General features: G+C 40.2%; 1 protein-coding gene across 1 annotated transcript in view; it reads left to right on the top strand.

Annotated features, from left to right (window-relative positions):
- The first annotated feature begins 1,363 nt into the window (after nt 1–1,363).
- Nucleotides 1,364–25,564, top strand: part of LOC133230776 (T-cell receptor-associated transmembrane adapter 1) — a 47,802-nt gene continuing 23,601 nt past the window's right edge. Inside the window, exons 1-2 of the mRNA XM_061388697.1 lie at nt 1,364–1,594; nt 20,981–21,091. Of these exons, the coding sequence (XP_061244681.1) occupies nt 1,588–1,594; nt 20,981–21,091 (118 nt within the window). The 5' untranslated portion in view covers nt 1,364–1,587. The remainder of the gene's footprint in view (nt 1,595–20,980; nt 21,092–25,564) is intronic.

The following is a 25,564-nucleotide window of genomic DNA, read 5'->3' on the forward strand; positions in this document are numbered from 1 at the left end:
AGCAAGCCATATAATATCTTTGCTCTGAGTTTGTGCATCAAAAGTCTTATTTTTAATTTTATATTAAGTTTGAGTTCTTAAAGCTTTAAGTACATCTATTTTTGTAATAAACTGGATTCAGGTTTGTCATTTCTTTATAATTAAAGAAAAGTGGCAAAGTACATAAGCAAATATCATAAGCACATAAGCAAATATGCAGCAGATATATATACACAGAAATACTTATAAACTGTATACATAGATATGAACAAGACAATTTTTTATCTAACATTAGAAATAAAATGCTATTATTGACACACACATATATATGGATTTCTCAGAGAATTATCCAGAACACTTATATTAAAATAAGCTAAGTCGCTTCAGTCGTGTCCGACTCTGTGACCCCACAGACGACAGCCCACCAGGCTCCCCCGTCCCTGGGATTCTCCAGGCAAGAACACTGGAGTGGGTTGCCATTTCCTTCTCCAATGCATGAAAGTGAAAAGTGAAAGTGAAGTCGCTCAGTCCTGTCCGACTCTAGCGACCCCATGGACTGCAGCCTACCAGGCTCCTCCGTCTGTGGGATTTTCCAGGCAAGAGTACTGGAGTTGGGTGCCACTGCCTTCTCCATATATTAAAATAAGCAACGGTAATTGTGAAAATGCACATTTGTACTCCAAATATTCTGATTCAGCAGGGCTAAGGAATATGCATGTTAAACTAATAGTACGTAACATACTTATGCACACTAACATTTAAGGACTTCTGATACTGAGACTCCAGGATAGGAGAGAGCTGGAGCTTGTCACCATGTGGCCCTAGATTGGATAGAGAGACTCATGTTGCAGGGGCAAGGTTGGCAGGAAAGAAGGCAGGCACCCAATCTCCCAGTGGAGTTAGGTACAGAAGGTACCTGATAAGTAAGTGTTCCAAGTGTGTTAATTTCCTTTCCTCTGCCACACCTCAAATATAACACAACCAGCAGCTGAGCATGCCTGGGGGCTTCTTACCGTTTTCTCCTCAGTTTAGTGTATTTTATTTTGTCTTCATATGACCTCACTTGGGAGGAGATCCCTAGATTTTCTTCTGAGAGATGGGAAATCCTTGTTGTTCAATCGCTAACTTGTATCCGACTCTTTGCGACCCCATGGACTGCAACACACCAGGCTTCCCTGTCCTTCACTATCTCTTGGAGTTTGCTCAAACTCACGAGTCAGTGATGCCATCCAACCATCTCATCCTGCCTAGTCTAATTTACCCATTGATTTTATTATTTGTTTTAATGTTTGTTAAGTGCTGATAAAAGTTCAAATACCAGGGTACAGAGGCTTGTGGGATTTTACTTCTCACATTTCACAGAAAAGTTTAACAGCCTACTGGTTTCAGATCAAAACTCTAGAAGCCTCCATCACCACATTTCCTGTTTGTAACTGAACAAAGTACACGCAGAAGATTTTAAGAAGAGAGAAAAAACTGAGGTACAGATAAAGTTTACTGACACTTATAACAACAGAGCAACATTACTTAGAAAAAAAAGCTTGCGGGAGTATTTTTAATTCATACACTTGCTTATGGCTACATAAGGATTTCTCAAAGAAAAAAAGCATGTCAGGTAAGTGGCATTTTAAATTTTGCTCAATTCATATGCCTAAGAATTTACATAATAATGTCTAAGCCTCTAGCAAAAAGATACTTAATAAAGATTTGGAAAGTAAGTTTACACAATTATTTTAAAAGTGTGAGATGAACTTTATAATAATTAGAATGTATTTGAAGTATATCAATGATCATAAATTGCCTGTTTTAAAAAAGTTGGATAGTATTTTATAACATAAAGCTAAATGTAGCTATTGGGTATGTGTTCCTTGATGCATGGTAAGTTGCATCGGTCACGTCCGACTCTTTGTGATCCTATAGACTGTAGCCCACCAGACTGCTTTGTCCATGGGATTCTCCAGGCAGGAATACTCCAGGCAAGAGTGGGTAGCCATTCCCTTCTCCAGGGGATCTTCCCGACCTGGGGATAGAACCTGGTCTCCTGCATTGCAGGCAGATTCTTTTTTGCTGAGCCACTGGGGAAGCCCCTGTTCCTTGATAATCATCCCATTTAAAGTACTTGTTATTTTTAGAGGATCTTTCCTTGACCTTGCATATTCCTTTTTATAGTTTAATTATAAAGCAAGAAAAGCATTCTGGGATTGACATTTATGCACTGCTATATTTAAAATGAATAACCAACAAGGACCTACTGTATAGCACAGGGGACTCTGCTCAGTGTTCTATAACAGCCTAATCAAGAAAGGAATTTGAAAAAGAACAGAGACATGTATACATATACCTGAATCACCTTGTTGTACACCTGAAACTATTAATAACATTGTTAATCAACTATACTCCAATATAAAATAAAGTTAAAAAAATAAAGCAGGTTAGAAGTAACAACATTCTAATTCCTTACACTTTAGGCATTATCTTCCCAGAAATCAATTCAATCATCAACTTTCAGAGAGATGACAATTTGCAAAGGCCAGTGAAAATACCATCACCTTTGGAATGGACTATAAGGGTTGAATCCACATTTATTAGCCTAATTTCTGCTCCACATTGACTATCATTCCTCCTTTATTCTTTAATGTACTTTTAATTTCTTTTTTTTTAAGTTTTTTTTTTAACTTTACAATATTGTATTGGTTTTGCCATATATCAACATGAATCCGCCACAGGTATACATGTGTTCCCCATCCTGAACCCTCCTCCCTCCTTTTTAATTTCTTTAAATAAATGTTATAAAAGAAAAGTGAAAGTCTCTCAGTCCCGTCCAACTCTTTGCGATTCTATGGTCAGAATACTAGAGTGTATAGACTTTCCCTTCTTCAGGGAATCTTTCCAACCCAGGGATCGAACCCAGGTCTCCCAGATTGCAGGCAGATTCTTTACTAGCTGAGCCACAAGGAAAGCCCCAGAATACTGGATTGGATGGCTTATCCCTTTTTCAGCCGATCTTCCTGACCCTGGAATCGAACCAGGGTCTCCTGCATTGCAGGCGAATTCTTTACCAACTGAGCTATCAGGGAAGCCCCATTATAAGAGAAGATATGTATAATATATAAAGTAGGAGAAGTGTGGAATACAAATGAAAAAATTTCGTTTCCGTCACTTTAGAAAATATTATGTTATATTTCCTTCCAACTTTTGCTTCTCTGTATTCTACTTGGTTTGCTTTTCATAACTAAAATAATAATGTTTATAAAATCATATGTTCAGTGTTTTTCACTAACATTATCACCATCTCCATCTTCATGGTAACTTCTGCTTAGTTGTTTTATATGAATGCACAGTGACATCAATTGAGTTATAGTTTACTTAGTCATTTGTTTATTGTTAGACATTTATGTTGCATCCAGTCTTTTTGTATTTTAAATGACAGAGGGATGAACAACTCTGTAGCTTTTTCTATATTAAGGATATTTTCTTAGGAAAGATTCCTAGACGTAGAATTACTGAATAAGAAGTTATGAACATTTTAAGTATCATTATTGTCAAATTGCTTTTCCAAGGTTGTTGTCAATTCACTCTCATCCTAGAAGTGTTTCTCCTTAACAAGCTGGTCTCAGTTTTATAAATCTTTACTAATTTGATAAGCACAACATGCTAAGCCATTGTTTAATATGTATTACTCTGATTATAATGAAAATGAACATTTTTGCATGGGTTTTTAAACTGTTTATAATTCTATCATTTGTGAATTATCTGATTATATCTTTTGCTTTTAATTGTGCTAATAGTATTTTTAATATCAATATGTATGAGTCATTTGTAGAAGATAATAGATATTATAATATCTGTGAATTTGCTTCCCAGTGTTTGGTTGATGGATTTTAAAATTGATTGATTGGATTATTCCACAGGGAACATAAATTGATGTATGATTTTCACAATTCTCTTTATCTTTCCCAGGTACATGTACATATATTAGCAAAGAACGAAAACAATTATACCAGTTTTGCTAGTGCCCTGCAGAAATGAACATAACAATACTATGAATAATTGCTATGAGCTAACAGTCATGGGGAACTTGGCAAGTGTGGGAAGGCTGAAGGCAGTGAATTTGACATTCAACTATTTCCCATCAATTAATTTTAAATTTGGAGGAGATGATAAAATTTTCTCCTTAGGATTTCATAATTTATATTTAGATTTTTTCAGTGTAATGCAGGAGTTCCTCCATTAACAATTAAGACCTAAAATTCCACAGAAGATAAAATATGTACAGTATTTGCCATTAAAGCCTCATAGATCTTAAAAGCCAAGAAACAAAATGAAACATGCTTAATATGAAAGGAGAGACTCAGATTATAGTATTTTTTAAATTAAATAGGTGAAGTAAAGGAGAAAATAAATGTGAACACCATGGAAAAGTGAGATTATTCCTAGTTGAGTGAAAACAATGTATGAAAAATAAAATCCAAAGTTTTCCTTCTCTCCTACCTAAATGGCTTGTTGGTAAAGAATGGGCCTGCAATGTAGGAGACTCCAGTCCAATTACTGGGTCCAGAAGATCCCCTGGAGGAGGTCATAGTAACCCTCTCTAGTATTCTTGCCTGGAGAATCCCCAGGGACAGAGGAGCCTAGCAGGCTACGGTCCATGAGGTCACAAAGAGTCGGACACGACTGAGCGACTAAGTACAGCACAGCACCCATGGCTTGTAGTCCCCGCATCAGTAAATGTGCCAGCATCCCAGTTCCTACTGTGCTTCTGTATTCACATAATCAGGATTCGCTGAATCAAATGGCAAAAACAACTCCTTTGGGCTGCTATTAATTTAATTTAAACAATGATTCACTCTAGTTACACATTGCTGTTTTTCGAAGGAAAAAAAAAAAAAAGATTTTCATTGTCTTTACTCAGTTTCTTTTCCCTTGAGTCTCAGTCATCTTTTGAGAGCAATGAAAGCTTGTCTTTTAGAGACTAGATAGGACTTATTTATGAATCTTTTGAATGCAGATGTTCTTTAAAAGTAGGTCCAACACAGTCATTTAATCAGGTAATAATTGATAGTGATCTTAAGAACAGTTAACCCAGCAATGATTGTCACATAAAGCTCACAACTCTAAGAAATAAATACCTACAAATTGCTAGTTAATAATAAATAAATATTGAACTCTTTTCCAGACATTTTTTTTCATTTAATTTTCTCAGCATTCCTGACTTAAAAAGGAAAGAAACAATTAACAGGCCTTCTTAAAACATTAAAGAAGTGTAGTAGTTACAGTATTTTGTTGGATGAAGTTGCACACACCTGTGCCATCTTCAGAGGCTCTTACCAAGGTGGTTCTCCCGCAGGAAACAGTAAGTACATATACAAGATGGAGCAGCTAAAAGTACAGAAAAATACAAATTCATCTACAGTAGGGAATTTGGCAGACTTCAAAATCCCAATAGGTCTTCCCAAGCTTACCAATTCTGAGTTTAATTATGAAAGAAATGACGAGTCTAATACTAGAGGAATCATAACATGCTGTCTTAAAATCTACCCTCTGTCTCACTCCCCTATGTACACTTTCCTCAGGTAAAATCAATAAGTATTGGTTAATAGGAATCATGATGTACTAGAAAGAGGGGACCTTTGTGTCACATAGATGGTTTCTGAACACCAGATTTATAGTTGGCTTAGTGTGACAGTCGGGCTTCCCTTGTGGCTCAGCTGGTAAAGAATCCACCTGCAATGCGGGAGATCTGGATTTGATCCCTGGGTTGGGAAGATCCCCTGGAGAAGGTAATAGCTACCCACTCCAGTTTTCTGGCCTGGAGAATTCCATGGACTGTATAGTCCATGGGATTGCAAAGAGTCGGACACAACTGAGCGGTTTTCACTTTCACTTTATGGTGAGGGTCAGTGATCTGCAGAAAGTCACATCTTCTGCCTCTTTCCCTATACACTGTTCCAAAACAGACGTTCCAAAGCTTCATATTGCTAATGTCCCTCTTCCCATTATGGCCCCTTCCTAACATGTATCATTCACTTTTCAAATAACCTATTCATAATAGGCACATTTAAGTTTGGCAGTTTTCAACTTTTGCATTAACAAGTTTGTTATTTACTTGAAAGCCTGGGACTAGATTTGAGAATCTCTTCCAGTGATCCAGTCCATGATTCTAATGCCTTTTATTGATGGGATAATGCATATGGACAGTAGTGGCAGAGGCTGTGTAGACAGTGGCAGTGTGCAACAAAGAGTCATCAGTAATGTGCCTAGTTTGCAACCAAATGATCACCACAATAAGAAATGTTTATTTCATGAGTAGAATCCATGGAGACTGTAATATCAGAACTTTTATGTTGAACTATCAGTTCAGTTCAGTTGCTCAGTTGTGTCCAACTCTGTGCGACCCCATGGACTGCAGCACGCCAGGCTCACTGTCCATCACCAACTCTTGGAGCATGCTCAAACTCATGTCCATCGAGTCAGTGTTGCCATCTAACCATCTCATCCTCTGTCATCCCCTTCTCCTCCTGCCTTCAATCTTTCCCAGCATCAGAGTCTTTTCCAAGGAGTCAGTTCTTTGCATCAGGTGGCCAAAGTATCTGAGTTTCAGCTTCAGCATCAGTCCTTCCAATGAATATTCAGGACTGATTTCCTTTAGGATGGGCTGGTTGGATCTCCTTGCAGTCCAAGGGACTCTCAAGAGTCTTCTCCAATGCCACAGTTCAAAAGCATCAGTTCTTTGGCGCTCAGCTTTCTTTATAGTCCAACTTTCATATCCATACATGACTACTGGAAAAACCATAGCTTTGACTAGACAGACCTTTGTTGGCAAAGTAATGTCTCTGCTTTTTAATATGCTGACTAGGTTGGTCATAGCTTTTCTTCCAAGGAGCAAGAGTCTTTTAATTTCATGGCTGCAATCGCCATCTGCAGTGATTTTGGAGCTCAAGAAAATAAAGTCTGTCACTGTTTCCATTGTCTCCCCATTTATTTGCCATGAAGTAAAAGGACTCGGTGCCATGATCTTAGTTTTCTGAATGTTGCATTTTAAGCCAACTTATATTTAAACTCGGAGAAGGCAATGGCAACCCACTCTTGTACTCTTGCCTGGAAAATCCCAGGGACGCAGGGGCCTCGTGGGCTGCAGTCCATGGGGTCGCTAGGAGTCGGACACGACTGAGTGACTTCACTTTATTTTTTCACTTTCATGCTTTGGAGAAGGAAATGGCAACCCACTCCAGTGTTCTTGCCTGGAGAATCCCAGGGATGGGGGAGCCTGGTGGGCTGCCGTCTATGGGGTCACACAGAGTTGGACACAACTGAGTGACTTCACTTTCACTTTTCACTTTCATGCATTGGAGAAGGAAATGGCAACCCACTCCAGTGTTATTGCCTGGAGAATCCCAGGGATGGGGGAGCCTGATGGGCTGCCGTCTATGGGGTCACACAGAGTCGGACACGACTGAAGCGACGCAGCAGCAGCAGCAGCAGCATATTTAAACTACTACTATTAGCCCCTGGTGGGTTTTCCTGCTGGCTAAGCTGGTAAAGAATCTGGTTGCAATGTGGAGACCCGGGTTTGATCCCTGGGTCAGGAAGATCCCCTGGCAAAGGAAATAGCAATGAATCCAGTATTCTTGCCTGGAGAATTCCATGAACAGAGAAGGCTGGTGGGCTATAGTCCATGGGATCACAAAGTCAGACATCACTGAGCAACTCGCACACACACATTGGCCCCTGGTAGTTGAAAACTAGTTAGAAACTTCAGTCATAGTTTTTCTACCTGACATTGCCTCACTAATAACGTCCCAAAACTTTTAGTTTTTTAACAGTATAGATAACTAAATTAAAATTGTGTAAGAGTACTTTTTAAAAGCTATATGAAAGTAATTACAATTAATGAATAATGGTAATAAAGATTGCATTTGTCAGGCAAGAAATTTTAGGTACTTTGCACATCCACTGTTATAAGAGGCACTGTTAATATTGAACAGCCACCCACATGGGCATACTGTATATGGAAAGTAACTCAGTAAGAGGAGGTAAAGTATATGTGTGAGTCTGTATATGTGAACATTTACACAAAACTACCATTCAAGTTGAAAATCTCCACCATTTGGTTATTCAATATCTTCTCATCTCTGTGTTTTTTGTTTTGCTTTCCAAATAGGGCATTTATTGTTGGCAATCAAAAATTTTGAAAGATATCAAGAGTGTCCTGAAATACAAAGCTTCCAAATAAAAATATTCCTACTTTTAACTCTGATCGCATTACAAAAGAAAAGTATCTTGGGAAATAGAAGGGTTACACAGGAATCATAGACTCCTAAAATCAGGGGAAAACTAGAGACCATGTGAAGCAAATCCCTACATATTAGAATTTAGCCTGTTTTAAAACGTCTGCAACTGATAAAGCAAATTTACTGTTCTACAAATGACAAAACCCAGCCTAAAGGGATGTACAGTGCGGTCCAAGTTCTTTCCTTGGAGTTGCTGATGTATTTCATGAAAATTATTAGGGTTTTCCTAAAGCCTTTAGTCGGAGAAGGCAATGGCAACCCACTCCAGTACTCTTGCCTGGAAAATCCCACGGGCAGAGAAACCTGATAGGCTGCAGTCCATGGGGTCGTGAAGAGTCGGACATGACTGACTTCCTTTCACTTTTCATTTTCATGCACTGGAGAAGGAAATGGCAACCCACTCCAGTATTCTTGCCTGGAGAATCCCAGAGACGGGGGAGCCTGGTGGGCTGCTGTCTGTGGGGTCGCACAGAGTCCAACATGACTGAAGCGACTTAGCAGCAGCAGCAGCAAAGCCTTTAGTATAAGTGTAATCTTGTTATATTGCTTTGGTTATTTCTTTGCTGCTCAGAGCAAAATTATCTTCTTGTAATAATTAATGGATGAGGGAAACTTCATCAGTGAAATATATTTTTGTGAACGATAAGAATTTATAGCTAGAATCAGTGTACTTTTAAAATGAAATTGGGATTTTCTGCGTGCTGCTTTGAAGTACACCTTTTCCTACTCTGCTGTATTTTATCTACACAAAGCACAACTATTTATTGAGTATATACTAAATACTAGATTCTGTGGGAAATGGAAAGGGAAAAAAAGGTAAGTACAAAGGAGACTGATTTTGTTAGTTTCCGAAGGATGATTTTATTAGTTCTCCCAAGGATGATAAATTCTAGAGATTTATTATATTTTCTATGTGTTTATTTGCTCTCTTACCCTTCGTCCAGAAAGAGAAGTATTAGTATGTAGAATAGTACATATAAATAATACATAGAATAGTACACATAAAGGAGAACCAAAGAAATCAGTACAAAGAGAAAAAGAGCAAAGGGTACAATTAATTCACAAAAGTGAGTAGCATATAATCCTATTGTGTGTCAAATGATATACAAGGTTAGACAGATGATCAGTGACAATATTGACCAGTGACAATATTCACATGGATTATTAGAGTTAAAATTTATCCTTTCTTGAGGAGATCCCCAGAGTCTTATGCATTTTGTAACATGGTCTGAGTTACAAGTAGGAAGATTTTCATTCAGAAGCTTTGTATTTCATGACATTTTTTATACCAGTGATGTATTAAACAATATCTTCTAGTCCATAGCATCTCTATAATTAATGAATTCAACAGCAAGTTTCATACAGTTGGTTCTTTTTCTTAAAATAAGTTTTATTTTGTCCTGATAACAAAGGCAGAAATTGTAGAAAATGGAAGATAATAAAAAGAGCAATAAAGAGTTAATTTTTATTTTCTGACTACAACCTGAAGTTTAGCTCTGTTGCTGTTTTACACAGGTCATCAGCTGAGATGGAAGTAAGTTCTATATTCTCTTAAGAAATCTTGGGAACTTAACTAGGGCATGTCCTGGTGTAGAAATAATCAAAGCCTCCATTCAGAGGTTGACCTAAGGAAAATCTGCAGGGAGAGTCAAAAAATCTTCCAAAATCTGTTTTGCACCTTTTAACCATTTGTATAAATAAATGAATGATCAAATCCCTAAAATATATGACATGATGATTAGATGCAGTAATTCTAGATGGCCAGTGTGATCAATGCAAAGAAATAGAGGAAAATAATAGAATGGGAAAAACTAGAGGTCTCTTGAAGAAAATTAGAGATACCAAGGGAAGGTTTCATGCAAAGATGGGCACAATAAAGGACAGAAATAGTATGGACTTATCAGAAGCAGAAGATATTAAAAAGAGGTGGCAAGAATACACAGAAGAACTATACAAAAAAGATCTTCATGACCCGGAAAGCCATGGTGGTGTGATCACTCACCTAGAACCAGACATCCTGGAATGTGAAGTCAAGTGGGCCTTAGGAAGCATCACTACAAACAAAGCTAGTGGAGGTGATGGAATTCCAGCTGAGCTATTTAAAATCCTAAAATATGATGCTGTGAAAGTGCTGCCCTCAATATGCCAGCAAATTTGGAAAATTTAGCAATGACCACAGGACTGGAAAAGGTTAGGTTTCATTCCAATCCCAAAGAAAACCAATGCCAAAGAATGTTCAAGCTACTGCACGATTGCACTCAACTCACATGCTAGCAAAGTAACGCTCAAAATTCTCCAAGACAGGCTTCAGTGGTATGTGAACCATGAACTTCCAGATGTTCAAGCTGGATTTAGAAAAAGCAGAGGAATCTGAAATCAGATTGCCAACATCTGCTGGATCATCAAAAAAGCAAGATAATTCCAAAAAAAAAAAATATCTACTTCTGCTTTATTGACTATGCCAAAGCCTTTGACTATTTGGATCACAACAAACTGTGGAAAATTCTTACAGAGATGGCAATACCAGACCACCTGACCTGCCTCCTGAGAAACCTGTTTGCAGGTCAAGAAGCAACAGTTAGAACTGGACATGGAACAACAGACTGGTTCCAAATAGGAAAAGGAGTACGTCAAGGCTGTATATTGTCATCCTGCTTATTTAACTTATATGCAGAGTACATCATAAGAAATGCTGTACTGAATGAAGCACAAGCTGGAGTCAAGATTGCCAGGAGAAATATCAATAACCTCAGATATGCAGATGACACCACCCTTATGGCAGAAAGTGAAGAAGAACTAAAGAGCCTCTTCATGAAAGCGAAAGAGGAGAGTGAAAAAGTTGGCTTACAGCTCAACATTCAGAAAACGAAGATCATGGCATCTGGTCCCATAACTTCATGGCACATAGATGGGGAAGCAATGGAAGCAGTGACAGACTTTATTTTCTTGGGCTCCAAAATCACTGCAGATGGTGATTGCAGCCATGAAATTAAAAGACGCTTGGTCCTTGGAACATAAGCTATGACCAATCTAGATAGCATCCTAAAAAGCAGAGACATTACTTTGCCAACAAAGATCTGTCTAGTCAAAGCTATGGTTTTTCCAGTAGTCATGTACGGATGTGAGTATTGAACTATAAAGAAAGCTGAGTGCTGGAGAACTGATGCTTTTGAACTGTGGTGCTGGAGATCCAACCAGTCCATCCTAAAAAAATCAGTCCTGAATATTCATTGGAAGGACTGATGCTAAGGCTGAAACTCCAGTACTTTGACCACCTGATGCGAAGAACTGACTCCTTGAAAAAGACCCTCATGCTGGCAAAGTTTGAAAGCAGGAGGAGAAGGGGACGACAGAGGATGAGGTGGTTGGATGGCATCACCGACTCGATGGACATTAGTTTGAGTAAGCTCCAGGAGTTGGTGATGGACAGGGAAGACTGGCATGCTGCAATCCACAGAATTGCAGAGTCGGGCATGACTGAGCCACTGAACTGAACTGAATTCTAGAGGGACCATTTCTAAAGCAAGGCTATGCTGTGCTAAGTCACTTCAGTCCTGACTTTTTATGACCCTGTGGACTGTAGCCTGCCAGACTCCTCTGTCCAGGGGATTCTCCAGGCCAGATTACTGGAGTGGGTTGCCATGCCCTCTTCCAGGGGATCTTCCTGACCCAGGGATTGAACCCGCAGCTTTTGAGACTCCTGCACCGCAGGCAGATTCTTTATCACAGAGCCACCAGGAAGCCCAAGCAAGACTACAAGTCACCCTTAATTTGGCCAAAGGTAAATTATTAAAACATCTATTAAATTCTTAATTGTAGGCAGTGCAGCTTTTTGGTTAATATGCTATATTCTTAGATAAGTTATACTATACTACACTATATCATTTTCTAGGCCCCAAATAAAAAGAAATCATAAAGAACATCTACCAAAAACTTATTTGAGTTTTAAATGCAGGAGTTAGTCTTCCAGTATTTTCTGACAAAGAATAGCTAAAACAACTATCTTATGAGGCAACTCTTGATTTATGTAGATAGAACCTTGTTGTCAGCTTATAGGAAGACATCCATTTTTCTGTTCTCATAGTAGGAAAGAAGTGTACATTTAATACATAAAAGTAAACATATGAGTTTTTTAAGGTAAAGGTTGAGAAGAGAATGAAAGCACATCTCCATTTCATGCTTTTCAACATGATTATGTGGTCTGTGACAACTGTTTCTACTCACCCTGACTCTTGTGTTTTATGCAAGCATCCCAGTTTTATGCAAGCATATGTATCCTGGGTTGCAATAGAGTTCACAGCTTAGCTCAGCTAATGATATTTTCTAAATTCCTTTTTTCACGAGATTTTAATGGACACTACTCAAACTCCTCAAAGACTGATTTTTTAAACCAGAAAATAAAATTTTACCTTTATAGTTGTGACCACCCATAAATTTAATCAGATAGCCAGCTGTTAGCACTAGCTTACTTGTATCCTAGGATACAACTTATAGGTAGATTTTTTGCAAATACAGGCTCAGGGCAAAGAGAATTAGGATGGTAAATTGATGAGTAGCCTCACCAAAGCGACAATGAGTTACTCCTTTCTCAGGGGTTGTTTCCTAGCTTCTGGGAAATAGGTCATCTTCTCAATAGTACTAGATACAAATGTAACAGAATCTTCAATCTGTCTTTTCCTGGGTTGTGGATGTGTCTAGATTTGATACTTGAGCAGAACCCTTCTGTTGGCCCTGCTTATTAAGTTGCCCTCTTCACTTTACTCTTCATTTAGTCAGTTGACACATAATTAGTGAGCACCTACTTGTGCTGAATAGGATATAGAAATAATAGTAGGAGTCTTACTATTATGTGTGTTCAGTCGCTAAGTCATGTCCAACTCTTTGTGACCCTGTGGACTGCAGCACACCAGGCCCCTCTGTCCCTCACTGTCTCCTGGAGTTTGCCCAAGTTCATGTCCAGTGAATTGGTGATACCATCCAACATCTCATCCTCTGTCGCCCCTTTCTCCTTTTGCCTTCAATCTTTCCCAGCATCAGGGTCTTTTTAAATGAGTCAGCTCTTCACATCAGGTGACCCAAGTAATAAGATAATAACAATAGCAATAGCTACCATATATTGAGCATTTTATTAGTGAGAAACATCATTACACAAATCTCTTTATATGAGTCTTATTAACAATAGGTGCATTGAGGAAATTGAAGTGTGAAGATAAAAGATCAATAAGATACTCTTTCTCTCCTTTAGGAAGTTCAGTCTAGCAGGGAGGAGTTTTTATACACAAATGATTATTTTGATATTTGTTGAAATGTAAAGGGATATATGAGATGTTACTTGGTGAGGGACAGGTGGTACTGAGTGAGTGCTTCAGAGGGAAGGCACTTTTGAAGGATGACAAGGAATTTGTCAGATGGCCAAGGAGAAAGGTATTTCAGGAAAAGGGGCAAATGTCCAGACATAAAGTATGGTCTCTATTGAAAACTGCAAGTGCTTCAGAATGATTGGAGCATGGTCTATTATTGGGTGTGTATAGTAGACAAGTCCTGAAAGACAGACAGAAAACTTAAAGTAATATTTTGTAGAAATAACTTTGCCGACAGAGGTCTGTATAGTCAAAGTTATAGTCTTTCCAGTAGTTGTGTATGGATGTGAGAGTTGGACCATAAAGAAGGCTGAGTGCTGAAGAACTGATGCTCTCAAATTGCGGCGTTGGGAGAAGACTCTTGAGAGTCTCCTTGCACAGCAAGGGGATCCAATCAGTTAATCCTAAAGGAAATCATCCCTGAATGTTCATTGGAAGGACTGATGTTGAAGCTGAAGCTCCAGTACTTTGGCCACCTAATGGGAATAAGCCAGCTCATTGGAAAAGACCCTGATGCTGGGAAAGATTGGAGGCAGGAGGAGAAGAGGGTGACAAATGATGAGATGGTTGGATAGCATCACCAACTCAATGGACATGAACTTGAGCAAACTCCAGGAGACAGTGATGGGCTGGGAGGTCCCTCAGGCTGCAGTCCATGGCCTTGCAAAGAGTCGGACATGACTTAGTGACTGAACAACAATGACAAAACTCATGGTAAAGAAAGAAAAGGGATTCCCAGGTGGCCCAGTGGTAAATAATCCATCTGCAATGTAAGAGACACGAGTTCAATCCCTGAGTCAGGAAGTTCCCCTTAGAAAGAAATGGCAACCCACTTCAGTATTCTTGCCTGGAAAATTCCATTGACAGAGGAGCCTGGCATGCTACAGTCTGTGGAATCACAAAGAGTTGGACACACCTGAGCACACAATCGGAGAAGGCAATTGCAGCCCACTCCAGTACTCTTGCCTGGACAATCCCACGGGTAGAGCAGCCTGGTAGGCTACTGTAGTCCATGAGGTCGCTAAGAGTCAGAGATGACTGGGCGACTTCACTTTCACTTTTCACTTTCATGCATTGGAGAAGGAAATGGCAACCCACTCCAGTGTTCTTGCCTGGAGAATCCCAGGGACAGAGGAGCCTGGTGGGCTGCCGTCTATGGGGTCGTACAGAGTCGGACATGACTGAAGCAACTTAGGAGCAGCAGCAGAGCACACAATATGCAAAGAAAAGTGTGATGTCCTCTATGTTTAGGGCAGAGGTAGGAGCAGCCACCTTCTCCTGAAGGACCTATGTCACAGGCTCCAGAGAAAAAAATAAAGGGACAACTTTCTCCAGAAACTCTGGAAAAGAGGAGTGTATGGGAACAGGGTGTGTAAAGATAGTAGTTGGGTTAAGAGTGGTGATTGATGGAGCAAGGATTAACACAAAGAGCCGTAAAGTCAGGGCCAATTGAACTAATAGGAACAGAGGCCAAACTGACCTGAGAAGGGTCTGCTTAGTACTCTGTTTTCAAACACTGGCCCTCAAGATGGCAAAATTCTTTGATCCAGTAATTCAGGAATTTTTACCTTAAAATAAATTAAGATTGGGTGTATAGTTTTGGTTAAAGATAATCATCACAAAATTTCTTACATAACTAAAAATTAGAAGCAACTTAAATGTCTAAAAATAAAGGATTGATTAAATTATGGGAAATCCATACAATGGAATATAGGGCAGCTAAAAGAAATGAAGGAATATTTAGCTTATAGGAAAGGAGCATGCTGTATTAATTATCAGGGGGAAGCAGATAACAGTATAGTCAGTATAATTAAATCATACGCCTCATGACCAAAACAGCTTCTACACAGAAAATAAGTTTGAAAGTGCATTAACCAAAGTGTTCACGGTGACTGTCTCTTGATAGTAGGATTATAGTTGATTCTTATCCTTTTTTTGCTTATCTGAGTTTACTAATTGTTTTTAACTTTGAACATGGATGATTGTATAAGTATGGCTTTTTTGTAGCAATTAAAGTTCATTTATTTAAGTGTCACCAGATGGACATGACTGAAGTGACTTAGCAGCAGCAACAGCAGCAGACACAGTGAGTGTAGAGGTGATGATGAGAGTCTACATTTGGTTGCGTGAACAACCTAAAATAATAGTTGTGACATACCGCAGTAGAAAAGACTGTGTGCACTCAAATTGCTTTAAAATGTGGAAGAATCTAGACTGTATCTAGACTGTGGTCCTAAAGGGACATATATAAGGAAAAGAAAGGAAGAAAAATCTTTAATAATAAAAATCATTAGTTTAATGATTAATAACAGAAGTCAGAAATTAATAACCCTGTATTGCAACAGTGGCAATTAAAGCATGGGCTTCCTAGGTGGTGCAGTGGTGAAGAATCCACCTGCCAATGCAGGAGACAAGGTTTCAATCCCGGGTTGGGAAGATGGCAACCCACTCCAGTATTCTTGCCTGAGAAGTCCCATGGACAGAGGAGTCTGGTGGGCTATGGGGTTGCAAAGAGTCGGACATCACTCAGCACATACACACACACGTTATGACAGCAAAGAAAGAAACTGAGAACCATCTGGCAAGAGAGAGCTTGCTGGTTCCATTATTCATTACAGTTAAATCAACCACCTGAAAGGGGTTGTTATCAAAAGGAGGTGAGGAACAATTAAGCTCCGAAAGTTTGCGTTAAAAATTTGCTTTAACCCAGCAATTCTACTGCCAGGAACCTTTCTGCAGATAAGCCTGCATACGTGGTAAATGTCCATCCGATAGAGTTTCTTGCATTATTGTTTATAAAAGAAAAATGTTTTTAAAAAATCAGAATGTCTGTCATAGAGAATCGGGTATGTAATTTATATTACTGCAACACTACGAAATTCTATATAACCACTAAAAGTAACATACTAACATGGTAAAAATCTGCCAAACACTTTGGCAGGTTTTTTAAAAAGTCTCAGTTCAGTTCACTTCAGTTGCTCAGTCATGTCTGACTCTTTGTGACCCTATGAATTGCAGCAGGCCAGGCCTCCCTGTCCATCATCAACTCCCAGAGTTCACTTAAACTCATGTCCATCGAGTCGGTGATGCCATCCAGCCATCTCATCCTCTGTCGTCCCCTTCTCCTCCTGCCCTCAATCCCTCCCAGCATCAGAGTATTTTCCAATGAGTCATCTCTTCACATGAGGTGGCCAAAGTACTGGAGTTTCAGCTTTACCATCATTTCTTCCAAAGAACACCCAGGACTGATCTCCTTTAGGATGGACTGGTTGGATCTCCTTGCAGTCCAAGGGACTCTCAAGAGTCTTCTCCAACACCACAGTTCAAAAGCATCAATTCTTTCACACTCAGCTTTCTTCACAGTCCAACTCTCACATCCATACATGACCACTGGAAAAGCCATAGCCTTGACTAGACGGACCTTTGTTGGCAAAGTAATGTCTCTGCTTTTGAATATACTATCTAGGTTGGTCATTATTTTCCTTCCAAGGAGTAAGCGTCTTTTAATTTCATGGCTGCGATCACCATTCGCAGTGATTTTGGAGCCCAAAAAATAAAGTCTGACACTGTTTCCACTGTTTCCCCATCTATTTGCCATGAAGTGATGGGACCAGATGCCATGATCTTCGTTTTCTAAGTATAATATTAGTGTCCTGCGTGCATGTGTGCTCAGTCATGTCTGACTATTTGCAACCCCATGGACAGTAGCCCACAGGCTCTTCTATCCATGGAATTTTCCAGGCAAGAATACTGGAGTGGGTTGCTATTTACTACTCCAGGGGATCTTCCTGACCCAGGGATTGAACCCTCATCTCATATCTCCTTCATTGGTGGGCAGGTTCTTTACAACTAATGCCACCTTGGAAGCCCACTATTTGTTTTAAAGCTGTTCATTTGCTTAGTCATGTCCAACTCTTTGTGACCTCCTGGACTGTAGCCCGCCAGGCTTCCCTGTCAAGGAGATTTCCCAGGCAGGAATACTGGAGTGACTTGCCATTTCCTTCTCCATTATTTTTTAATAGAGGGCCTTGAATGTTATTCTATATTTTGATAGTCAGACTTTTTAAAATTTGTACTCAATAAGCGCTTGTTTTTTTTAAAAATTAGACATAAAAATCAAATTCTTCTAAAAATATATGCAGTATCATGAAATAACTAGAATTTCTAATATATTTAAGATAATTTACTACATTATAGAATTCTATAAATATTTATGGATTATGTGCATGATGAGTAAACTAGGCCCCTCCAAATCTCAGTGTTTTAAACCAAATTAATTTGAAGAAGACTAGGAGAAGGCAATGGCACCCCACTCCAGTACTCTTGCCTGGAAAATCCCATGGACGGAGGAGCCTGGTAGGCTACTGCAGTCCATGAGGTCGCTAAGAGTCGGAGATGACTGAGCGACTTCACTTTCACTTTTCACTTTCATGCATAGGAGAAGGAAATGGCAACCCACTCCAGTGTTCTTGCCTGGAGAACCCCAGGGACAGGGGAGCCTGGTGGGCTGCCGTCTATGGGGTCGCACAGAGTCGGACACAACTGAAGTGACGCAGCAGCAGCAGCAGCAGCATGCCTATCTATGCTCATTTAAAAATAAATGATTCTGATAAATAAATAAAGCAATCAAGTACACAGAAGGCAGTTTAACAACCACTGCAAAGTCAATAATTTAAAGGAAATTAAACAATTCAAATGTCAAATCTGAGATACAAAAAATAAGTGAAATAGAGCAACACAAAGAACATTTGTGCTAGGGAGTCTTTATTTGATGGTTTAAAGGTAGGTTAAGGGCATAGAACTAATTTTCCTCCTATTAAGTTTTTGCCTCTACTATTTATTGTGTTTAACATCGTGGTATTTGGATTTCTCTGAAGGGGCTTAAAATGTTTAGGGAGTCACAGAGAGAAAGAGAGTGGGAACTATGAAGGAACATAATCTCTATTGCGATTGCTTTTTACACTGCACTTCTAATTATGTGTTTACACAATCATGTCCCCAACTAAACATGGTTCCTTGAGGACAAAGATTCTGTTTTCTTTACCTTTGATTCCATAATATAGGGCATAGTTCCTGGCATGAAGAAATGTCTAATTCATACTGAGTGAATACACAAATATGTAGTATAGAATCACATGCTATTTTTCTGGGGTCAGCATTCACATGGGTATATGAAACTAAGATAATTAGTTGAATTTTATACATGTATGCAAATATATCTCATTTATATTTTATAATATATTTGTAATTAGGCTAATTATCTTAGTAGCCACTCATCTATTTGTCAAGATTGACATAAATAACCCAGGGCAGCTGATGATCACTGCTGCTGCTGCTGCTAAGTCGATTCAGTCGCGCGACCCCATAGATAGCAGCCCACCAGGCTCCCCTGTCCCCAGGACTCTCCAGGCAAGAACACTGGAGTGGGTTGCCATTTTCTTCTCCTATACATGAAAGTGAAAAGTGAAAGTGAAGTCACTCAGTCATGTCCAACTCTTCGAGACCCCCTGGACTGCAGCCTACCAGGCTCCTCTGCCCACGGGATTTTCCAGGCAAGAGTACTGGAGTGGGTTGCCATTGCCTTCTCTGAGCTGATGGTCAGTATCTCACAAAATCCCCTTTATAGCTCAGGAACAAAGAAACACCTTCACAGAGGGGAAGGAGAACCGTAATCAACCCACCATTATCTCTTCTTGGGGCTCCAAATAGTATGAGAAAACTCCTTATGACTAGTCTTGACAAAACTGGTTACTCTGATTCCAGTATTATTGTTTTTATCCCAACACACAGCGTCCTGTAGTACTGGGATTAATAGAAGGTAATAAGTGATTCTCCACAGTAATGAAAGCATGTATGACTACACACAGAGGATTTTAAAAAAAGGGGATAAGTGTAGCCAATTATTGTGGGGAGCGAGCTCTGCCCGTGGCAAAGGTCATGAGGAAGGAGGCTCGGCATACGCAAAGGCGGGATCGAGCCTCAGGAGTCCCCCTGGAAATTCTCGAGCATCTACCCCCAAAACCAGAGTCTGCCTACTTTCTGCTTTGTGCTTTCACCTACACCTCTGACTTTACAGGGGGCTGTCCCCCACTACCTCTCTCTGAAAAAAGAGTTAGCTTACAGCTCCAGCTAATAATTCCTGGGTGTGACAGTGTTTAACCTACAAACTCCTTGGGAAATCCTCTAGCCTGCCTGAATAGGTTTTTCTGGCCACATGTGATTGTTCAGAGCCTCCCAACTGTGAGAGGCAGGAGATGTTCTAAACTGTCTAAACACAGATTCCTTTGAGTAGTTAAAAGATTGATTAGAAATTGTATTGGTGAAGGGTTTTTCACTTCTTGGGCCAATGTTTGCTGCTAAGTCTCCATACTCCTTACCTACTGTGTCCTTGGCAGTGTATTGATTGATATAATGGGTGTATAGAAATGTAAGTAGTAGCCTCAATGTTTGTAACCTTGGACCCTTGAGTTAAGTCTTTTCTTGATTGAGCCCACCTCACCTTTGCCCTATAGGAATGCAGCTTTGTCCAATGCTTTTTTGGAGGCTGGTGCCTGACTTTGGAATAATCACCTTTAGAGAAAGATAAGTTTCTTAAAATGTTAACAGGCCTCCTGGCCAGAAGATGATGTAATTCACCTGAACTTTTGCATATGATTAGTTTGAAAGCCTGGCTTCAATTAGGACCAGGAACTGCTGTCCTTGCATGACTCCACCCCTTCCCCCATTATCCTCTATGCGTAACTTAAGGTATAAAAACTACCTTGGAAAATAAAGTGCGGGCCTTGTTCACTGAAACTTGGTCTCCCCATGTCGCTCTCTCTCTCAAATTCTGGCTGAGTCTCCATCTGGAGCGCGGAATCCGCCATGCTTCCTAATTTTGCCTGGGCTTCTAAGATCCGACCGGGGAGGCCTTAGTGTCTCCTCTCCTTCAGGAGAACAGGAGGATGCCTGCGGCCTTCATAGGTGACATTAATTCCCTGCTTTGGAATTTTATTCAGCCTCTTTTCTTCACTGAATTTTCCTACTGGGCTATCCTTATTCTATTACTCTTTACATCTCTAATTAACATCTAATTGAAGCTATTGTATCCCGATCGTCGCCAACGCCGTCCCCGTTTCGAATACCCTGGATCAGCCGGGGCTGGTCCCCGGCAAATTATGATTCTGCATAATTTGAAGTTCTTGATTTAGAACTGAATCTTTAGTAGCTAGACTAACAAATGCTAGCTTATTTCTTGACGGGTTTGTCCTTCGTTCTGAAAAAATACAGTGGTTTTGATTTTGAGAATACCCAGTTCCAAAAAAATGAGTAAGCTAATATTACTAAGCATGTGTTTGCTTTTGTTTGCAGGAAACGCTGAATGCCACTTTTCCATCTGGGCAATTCTAGCCTTCTTGGGCTTAGCTCTGACTATATCGCTGATCTTCAACATTTTTCACTGTGTAGAAAAGCAGCGACAAGGTAAGACATTGAGAAATAGCCATATGATACCTGCTTAAATGGAGATGGAGTCACTGGAAAATCTGTAGAATAAGATAACTTTATAGAATGTTATTCATAATATGTTTTTATCTATAGAAAATCTATTTGATACATTTTTTTCACCCTGAGGGTTTGCTTAAGCATGTATTCATGTTAGAAATGTAGACAGAGTCCCAATTTTAGCTCTTTAAGGTTCCACTCAAGTCTACTCAAGCTTCTCAGGATTATTCAGGGCCTCTAAAGTGCAGCAGGCTTGGCTGGAGGATCAGAAGGGAATGGAAAAGTGATAGATTGAACCACAGGCTTGTGATCAAACAGTCCCAGGGTCAGCCACTGACAGCTTCTCTTTTCAATAAACGGGGCAGAAGTTTTAACCATGTGGCTTTCACCCTCTTGTGCCATGATTGAATTAGGGTGATGCCCAGTAAGTGGCACAGTATTTGCACACACTAGGCACTCAACGTAGGTATGTATGTTGAATACAAAGATGGGTGGATGGAGGAATGAAAGTTCAACTATTTCTAAGTGCTCTTAATATTCTAGAACCAAAAAACTCTTGGAAGTGGGACATTTAAGTGATAAACAGAAAATGTAAATACAGTTTCTTTAAACAGATGAAAATAAATAAAACAAAGTTAACAAAATCGAGTTAGACATATGTGTTCAAAAAAAAGTACATGAAGCTAATTTGGAACCAAGGTCAGTTTCCAGGGAGTCTCTTGCATTGGCAGGCAGGTTCTCTACCTCTAGAGCTACCTGGGAAGCCCACTTTCAACCATGTAGTCTCTTATTTCAGCCCTATGACTGCATTGAATTGTGGTAAATATGAGTGTGTAGAATCAATTTTCATTAACACGATAAGATCAGGACTGGTCTAATTTTACTGACCTGTTACTGCTGCCCCAAAAGTATTTGGCTGTGCTTGTCTGTTACAACACAATGTGAATAGGTTTTCCAGTTCTCATTTTTGATTATGCATTGGAATTTATTAATGCATATTCATACCATTTTACCACCATACAAACTTTTATCGGGAGTTGTTTATGATGATTAGTTGGCCATGGTTAAAAGACATGTTGCCTAAACTTAAAAAAAAAAAAAAAAAAAGGCAGGTTTTTTAAAAGACAGACATTTTTTCCCCTTATAATTGCACAATCCCTTACCACATCAGGCATGCTATAAATGACTCATGCCTAAAATCAGCAGAGTGGGAAAGAACATTTAAAAAAACCAGACAATTGTAAATTATGTTCAGTTCAGTTCAGTCGCTCAGTCATGTCTGACTCTTTGCGACCCCATGAATCGCAGCACGCCAGGCCTCCCTGTCCATCATCAACTCCCAGAGTTCACTTAAACTCATGTCCATCAGTTGGTGATGCCACCCAGCCATCTCATCCTCTGTCGTCCCCTTTTCCTCCTGCCCCCAATCCCTCCCAGCATCAGAGTCTTTTCCAATGAGTCAACTCTTCACATGAGGTGGCCAAAGTACTGGAGTTTCAGCTTTACCATCATTTCTTCCAGAGAACATCCAGGACTGATCTCCTTTAGAAGGACTGGTTGGATTTCCTTGCAGTCCAAGGGACTCTCAAGAGTTCTCCAACACCACAGTTCAAAAGCATCAATTCTTTGGCCCTCAGCTTTCTTCACAGTCCAACTCTCACATCCATACATGACCACTGGAAAAACCATAGCCTTGACTAGACGGACCTTTGTTGGCAAAGTAACATCTCTGCTTTTGAATATGCTATCTAGGTTGGTCATAACTTTCCTTCCAAGGAGTAAGCGTCTTTTAATTGCATGGCTGCAGTCACCATCTGCAGTGATTTTGGAGCCCCCAAAAATAAAGCCTGACACTGTTTCCACTGTTCCCCATCTATTTCCCATGAAGTGATGGGACCAGATGCCATGATCTTCGTTTTCTGAACATTGAGCTTGAAGCCAACTTTTTCACTCTCCTCTTTCACTTTCATCAAGATGCTTTTTAGTTCCTCTTCACTTTCTGCCGTAAGGGTGGTGTCATCTGCGTATCTGAGGTTATTGATATTTCTCCCGGCAATCCTGATTCCACCTTGTGATTCTTCCAGCCCAGCGTTTCTCATGATGTACTTTGCATAGAAGTTAAATAAGTAGGGTGACAGTATACAGCCTTGACATACTTTTTTTCCTATTTGGAACCAGTCTGTTGTTCCATATCCAGTTCTAACTGTTGCTTCCTGACCTGCATATAGCTTTCTCAATAAGCAGGTCGGGTGGTCTGGTATTCCCATCTCTTTCAGAATTTTCTGCTGTATCCACACAGTCAAAGGCTTTGGCATAGTCAATAAAGCATAAATAGATGTTTTTCTGGAACTCTCTTGCTTTTTCGATGATCCAGCAGATGTTGGCAATTTGATCTCTGGTTCCTCTGCCTTTGGTTCCCTCAATTGTTTTTAAAATCATGACTTTTGAAATCAAGGTGACCTGTATTAGAACTCTGCTATTTACCTGAGAGATCTTGTTGGAGTAATGTAACTTCTGAGTTTCAGATTTTTTATCTCCAAAGTGTCGGAAATACTATCTAGACCGTGGGGTTCTGTGAGAAGTATGTAGTCACCTTAGCACAGTCCTGGGGATTTAGTAGGTGGGTCCTGCACAAGGCACAGCCCACGCCACTGTTCTGTGGCTCTGGTCCTTCCTTCCACAAATGTTTGCTAAAGTCTTACTATGGCTTCATGTTACCCCTTGTTTCATTTGGGTATAGTTGCTTTACAATGTTATATTGGTTTCTGCTGTGCAATGGAGTGAATCGGCTATGTGCTGTGCTGTGCTTAGTCGCTCAATCACGTCCAACTCTTTGCAATCTCATGGACTGTAGCCTGCCAGGCTCCTCTGTCCATAGGGATTCCCCAGACAAGAATACTGGAGTGGGTGGCCATGCCCTCCTCCAGGGGATCTTCCCAACCCAGGGATCAAAGCCAGGTCTCCCTCATTGCAGGCAGATTCTTTACCAGCTGAGTGAGAATCATTTTTCTGTGTACATATATCCCCTCCCTCTTGGACCTCCCATCCCTCTGGTTTAACACAGAGCGCTGAGCTGAGCTCCCTGTGCTACAAGCAGCTTCCCACTGGCTACTTGTTTTATACATGGTAATGTAGATATGTCGATGCTACTCTGTCAGTACTTCCTACCCTCTCCTTCCCCTCCTGTACCCACAAATCCGTTCTATCTGCGTTATTTATTCCTGCCCTACAAATAGGTTCTTCTGTACCATTTTTGTAGTTGTCACATTACATGTTAATATGATATTTTTCTCTTTCTGACTTACTTCATTCTGTATGACAGATTAGATCCATCTACATCTCTACCAATGACTTAATTTCTTTCCTTTTTATGACTAATATTCCATTGTATATGTGTACCACATCTCCTTTATCCATCCCTCTGGCTTCGTCACCCCTCCTACCGTCCCCAAACTCTCCAGCTTTCATCCCAATTCCTGCCCTGTCTCTTATTTAACATGTCTGTACAATAACCTGGGTTTTAGTGATAATAGCTTGTTCAAATCACATACAGGTTCATTTTAGAGAATTTTCTGTAGGCTTCTTAGAATTCGTTCTAAATATCAACCCGGCTCAAATTAATTTATTTGAGCAGTAAAGAGCTAAAGACTTCTGGAATGTGTCCTTTTTCTGTATCCACACCGATTCCTTCATGGTGATTTTTATGCTTGCAGATGTATGAGCCCAGTGTGCTGCCCTGCTGCAGACCCTTTGTCTCCCTTTCTAAGGATGGTGAGAAAGAGAGACCCCAGGGATGGGGAGAAACAGACACCTAGAGGGAGGGGAGTGGAGCCACGCCCGAGTATCCCACTCCGGCCACAGGCCCCTGATGCTCAGGCTCCTCAACACAGCAGTGCCCCATCGCTTCCAGCCCAGGACTCTACACCCTCCCGAGGTCTGAGCCAGGTCCAGACTGTCTGACTACTCCAGGCAGGATGAGGTTTTCAGAAGGGAGTCCCAAGTTTCAGCACAGGGTCAACTTCACACATGGGTGTTACCTCACACCATTATGTGCACCTTCCCATTCTTAGATACCCTCTTTCTCCCACACCCGCTCCACAATCCCTTAGACCTGCAATCTGTTAGAAATTATGGTACCACTCTCTTCCACCAGGGGTTGGGCAGGGGTTGAGTTATGGATGGGCTCACCCTTGAGCTCATGGATCCAGGAAAAACAAAAGACTTTTTTTGTTTTGACTTTACTCGATCCTCACTCTTCAGGAGGAGCACATTACCTCGGGTCTTGCACTTCACCGGTGTGCAGACCTAAGATTAACCTTGGAACAGTGTTTGTGGATGTTCTTATCCCATCTCCCCCTTTTCTCTCTGTAGCCCATTCCCAACCACTGTGGTATTACAAATGATCACCATCCTTTCTACTTCACATGAGCAAAGAACACTATCTTTCTTTCT

The sequence above is a fragment of the Bos javanicus genome, chromosome 1 (genome assembly GCF_032452875.1).
Source record: "Bos javanicus breed banteng chromosome 1, ARS-OSU_banteng_1.0, whole genome shotgun sequence".
Lineage (NCBI taxonomy): Eukaryota > Metazoa > Chordata > Mammalia > Artiodactyla > Bovidae > Bos > Bos javanicus.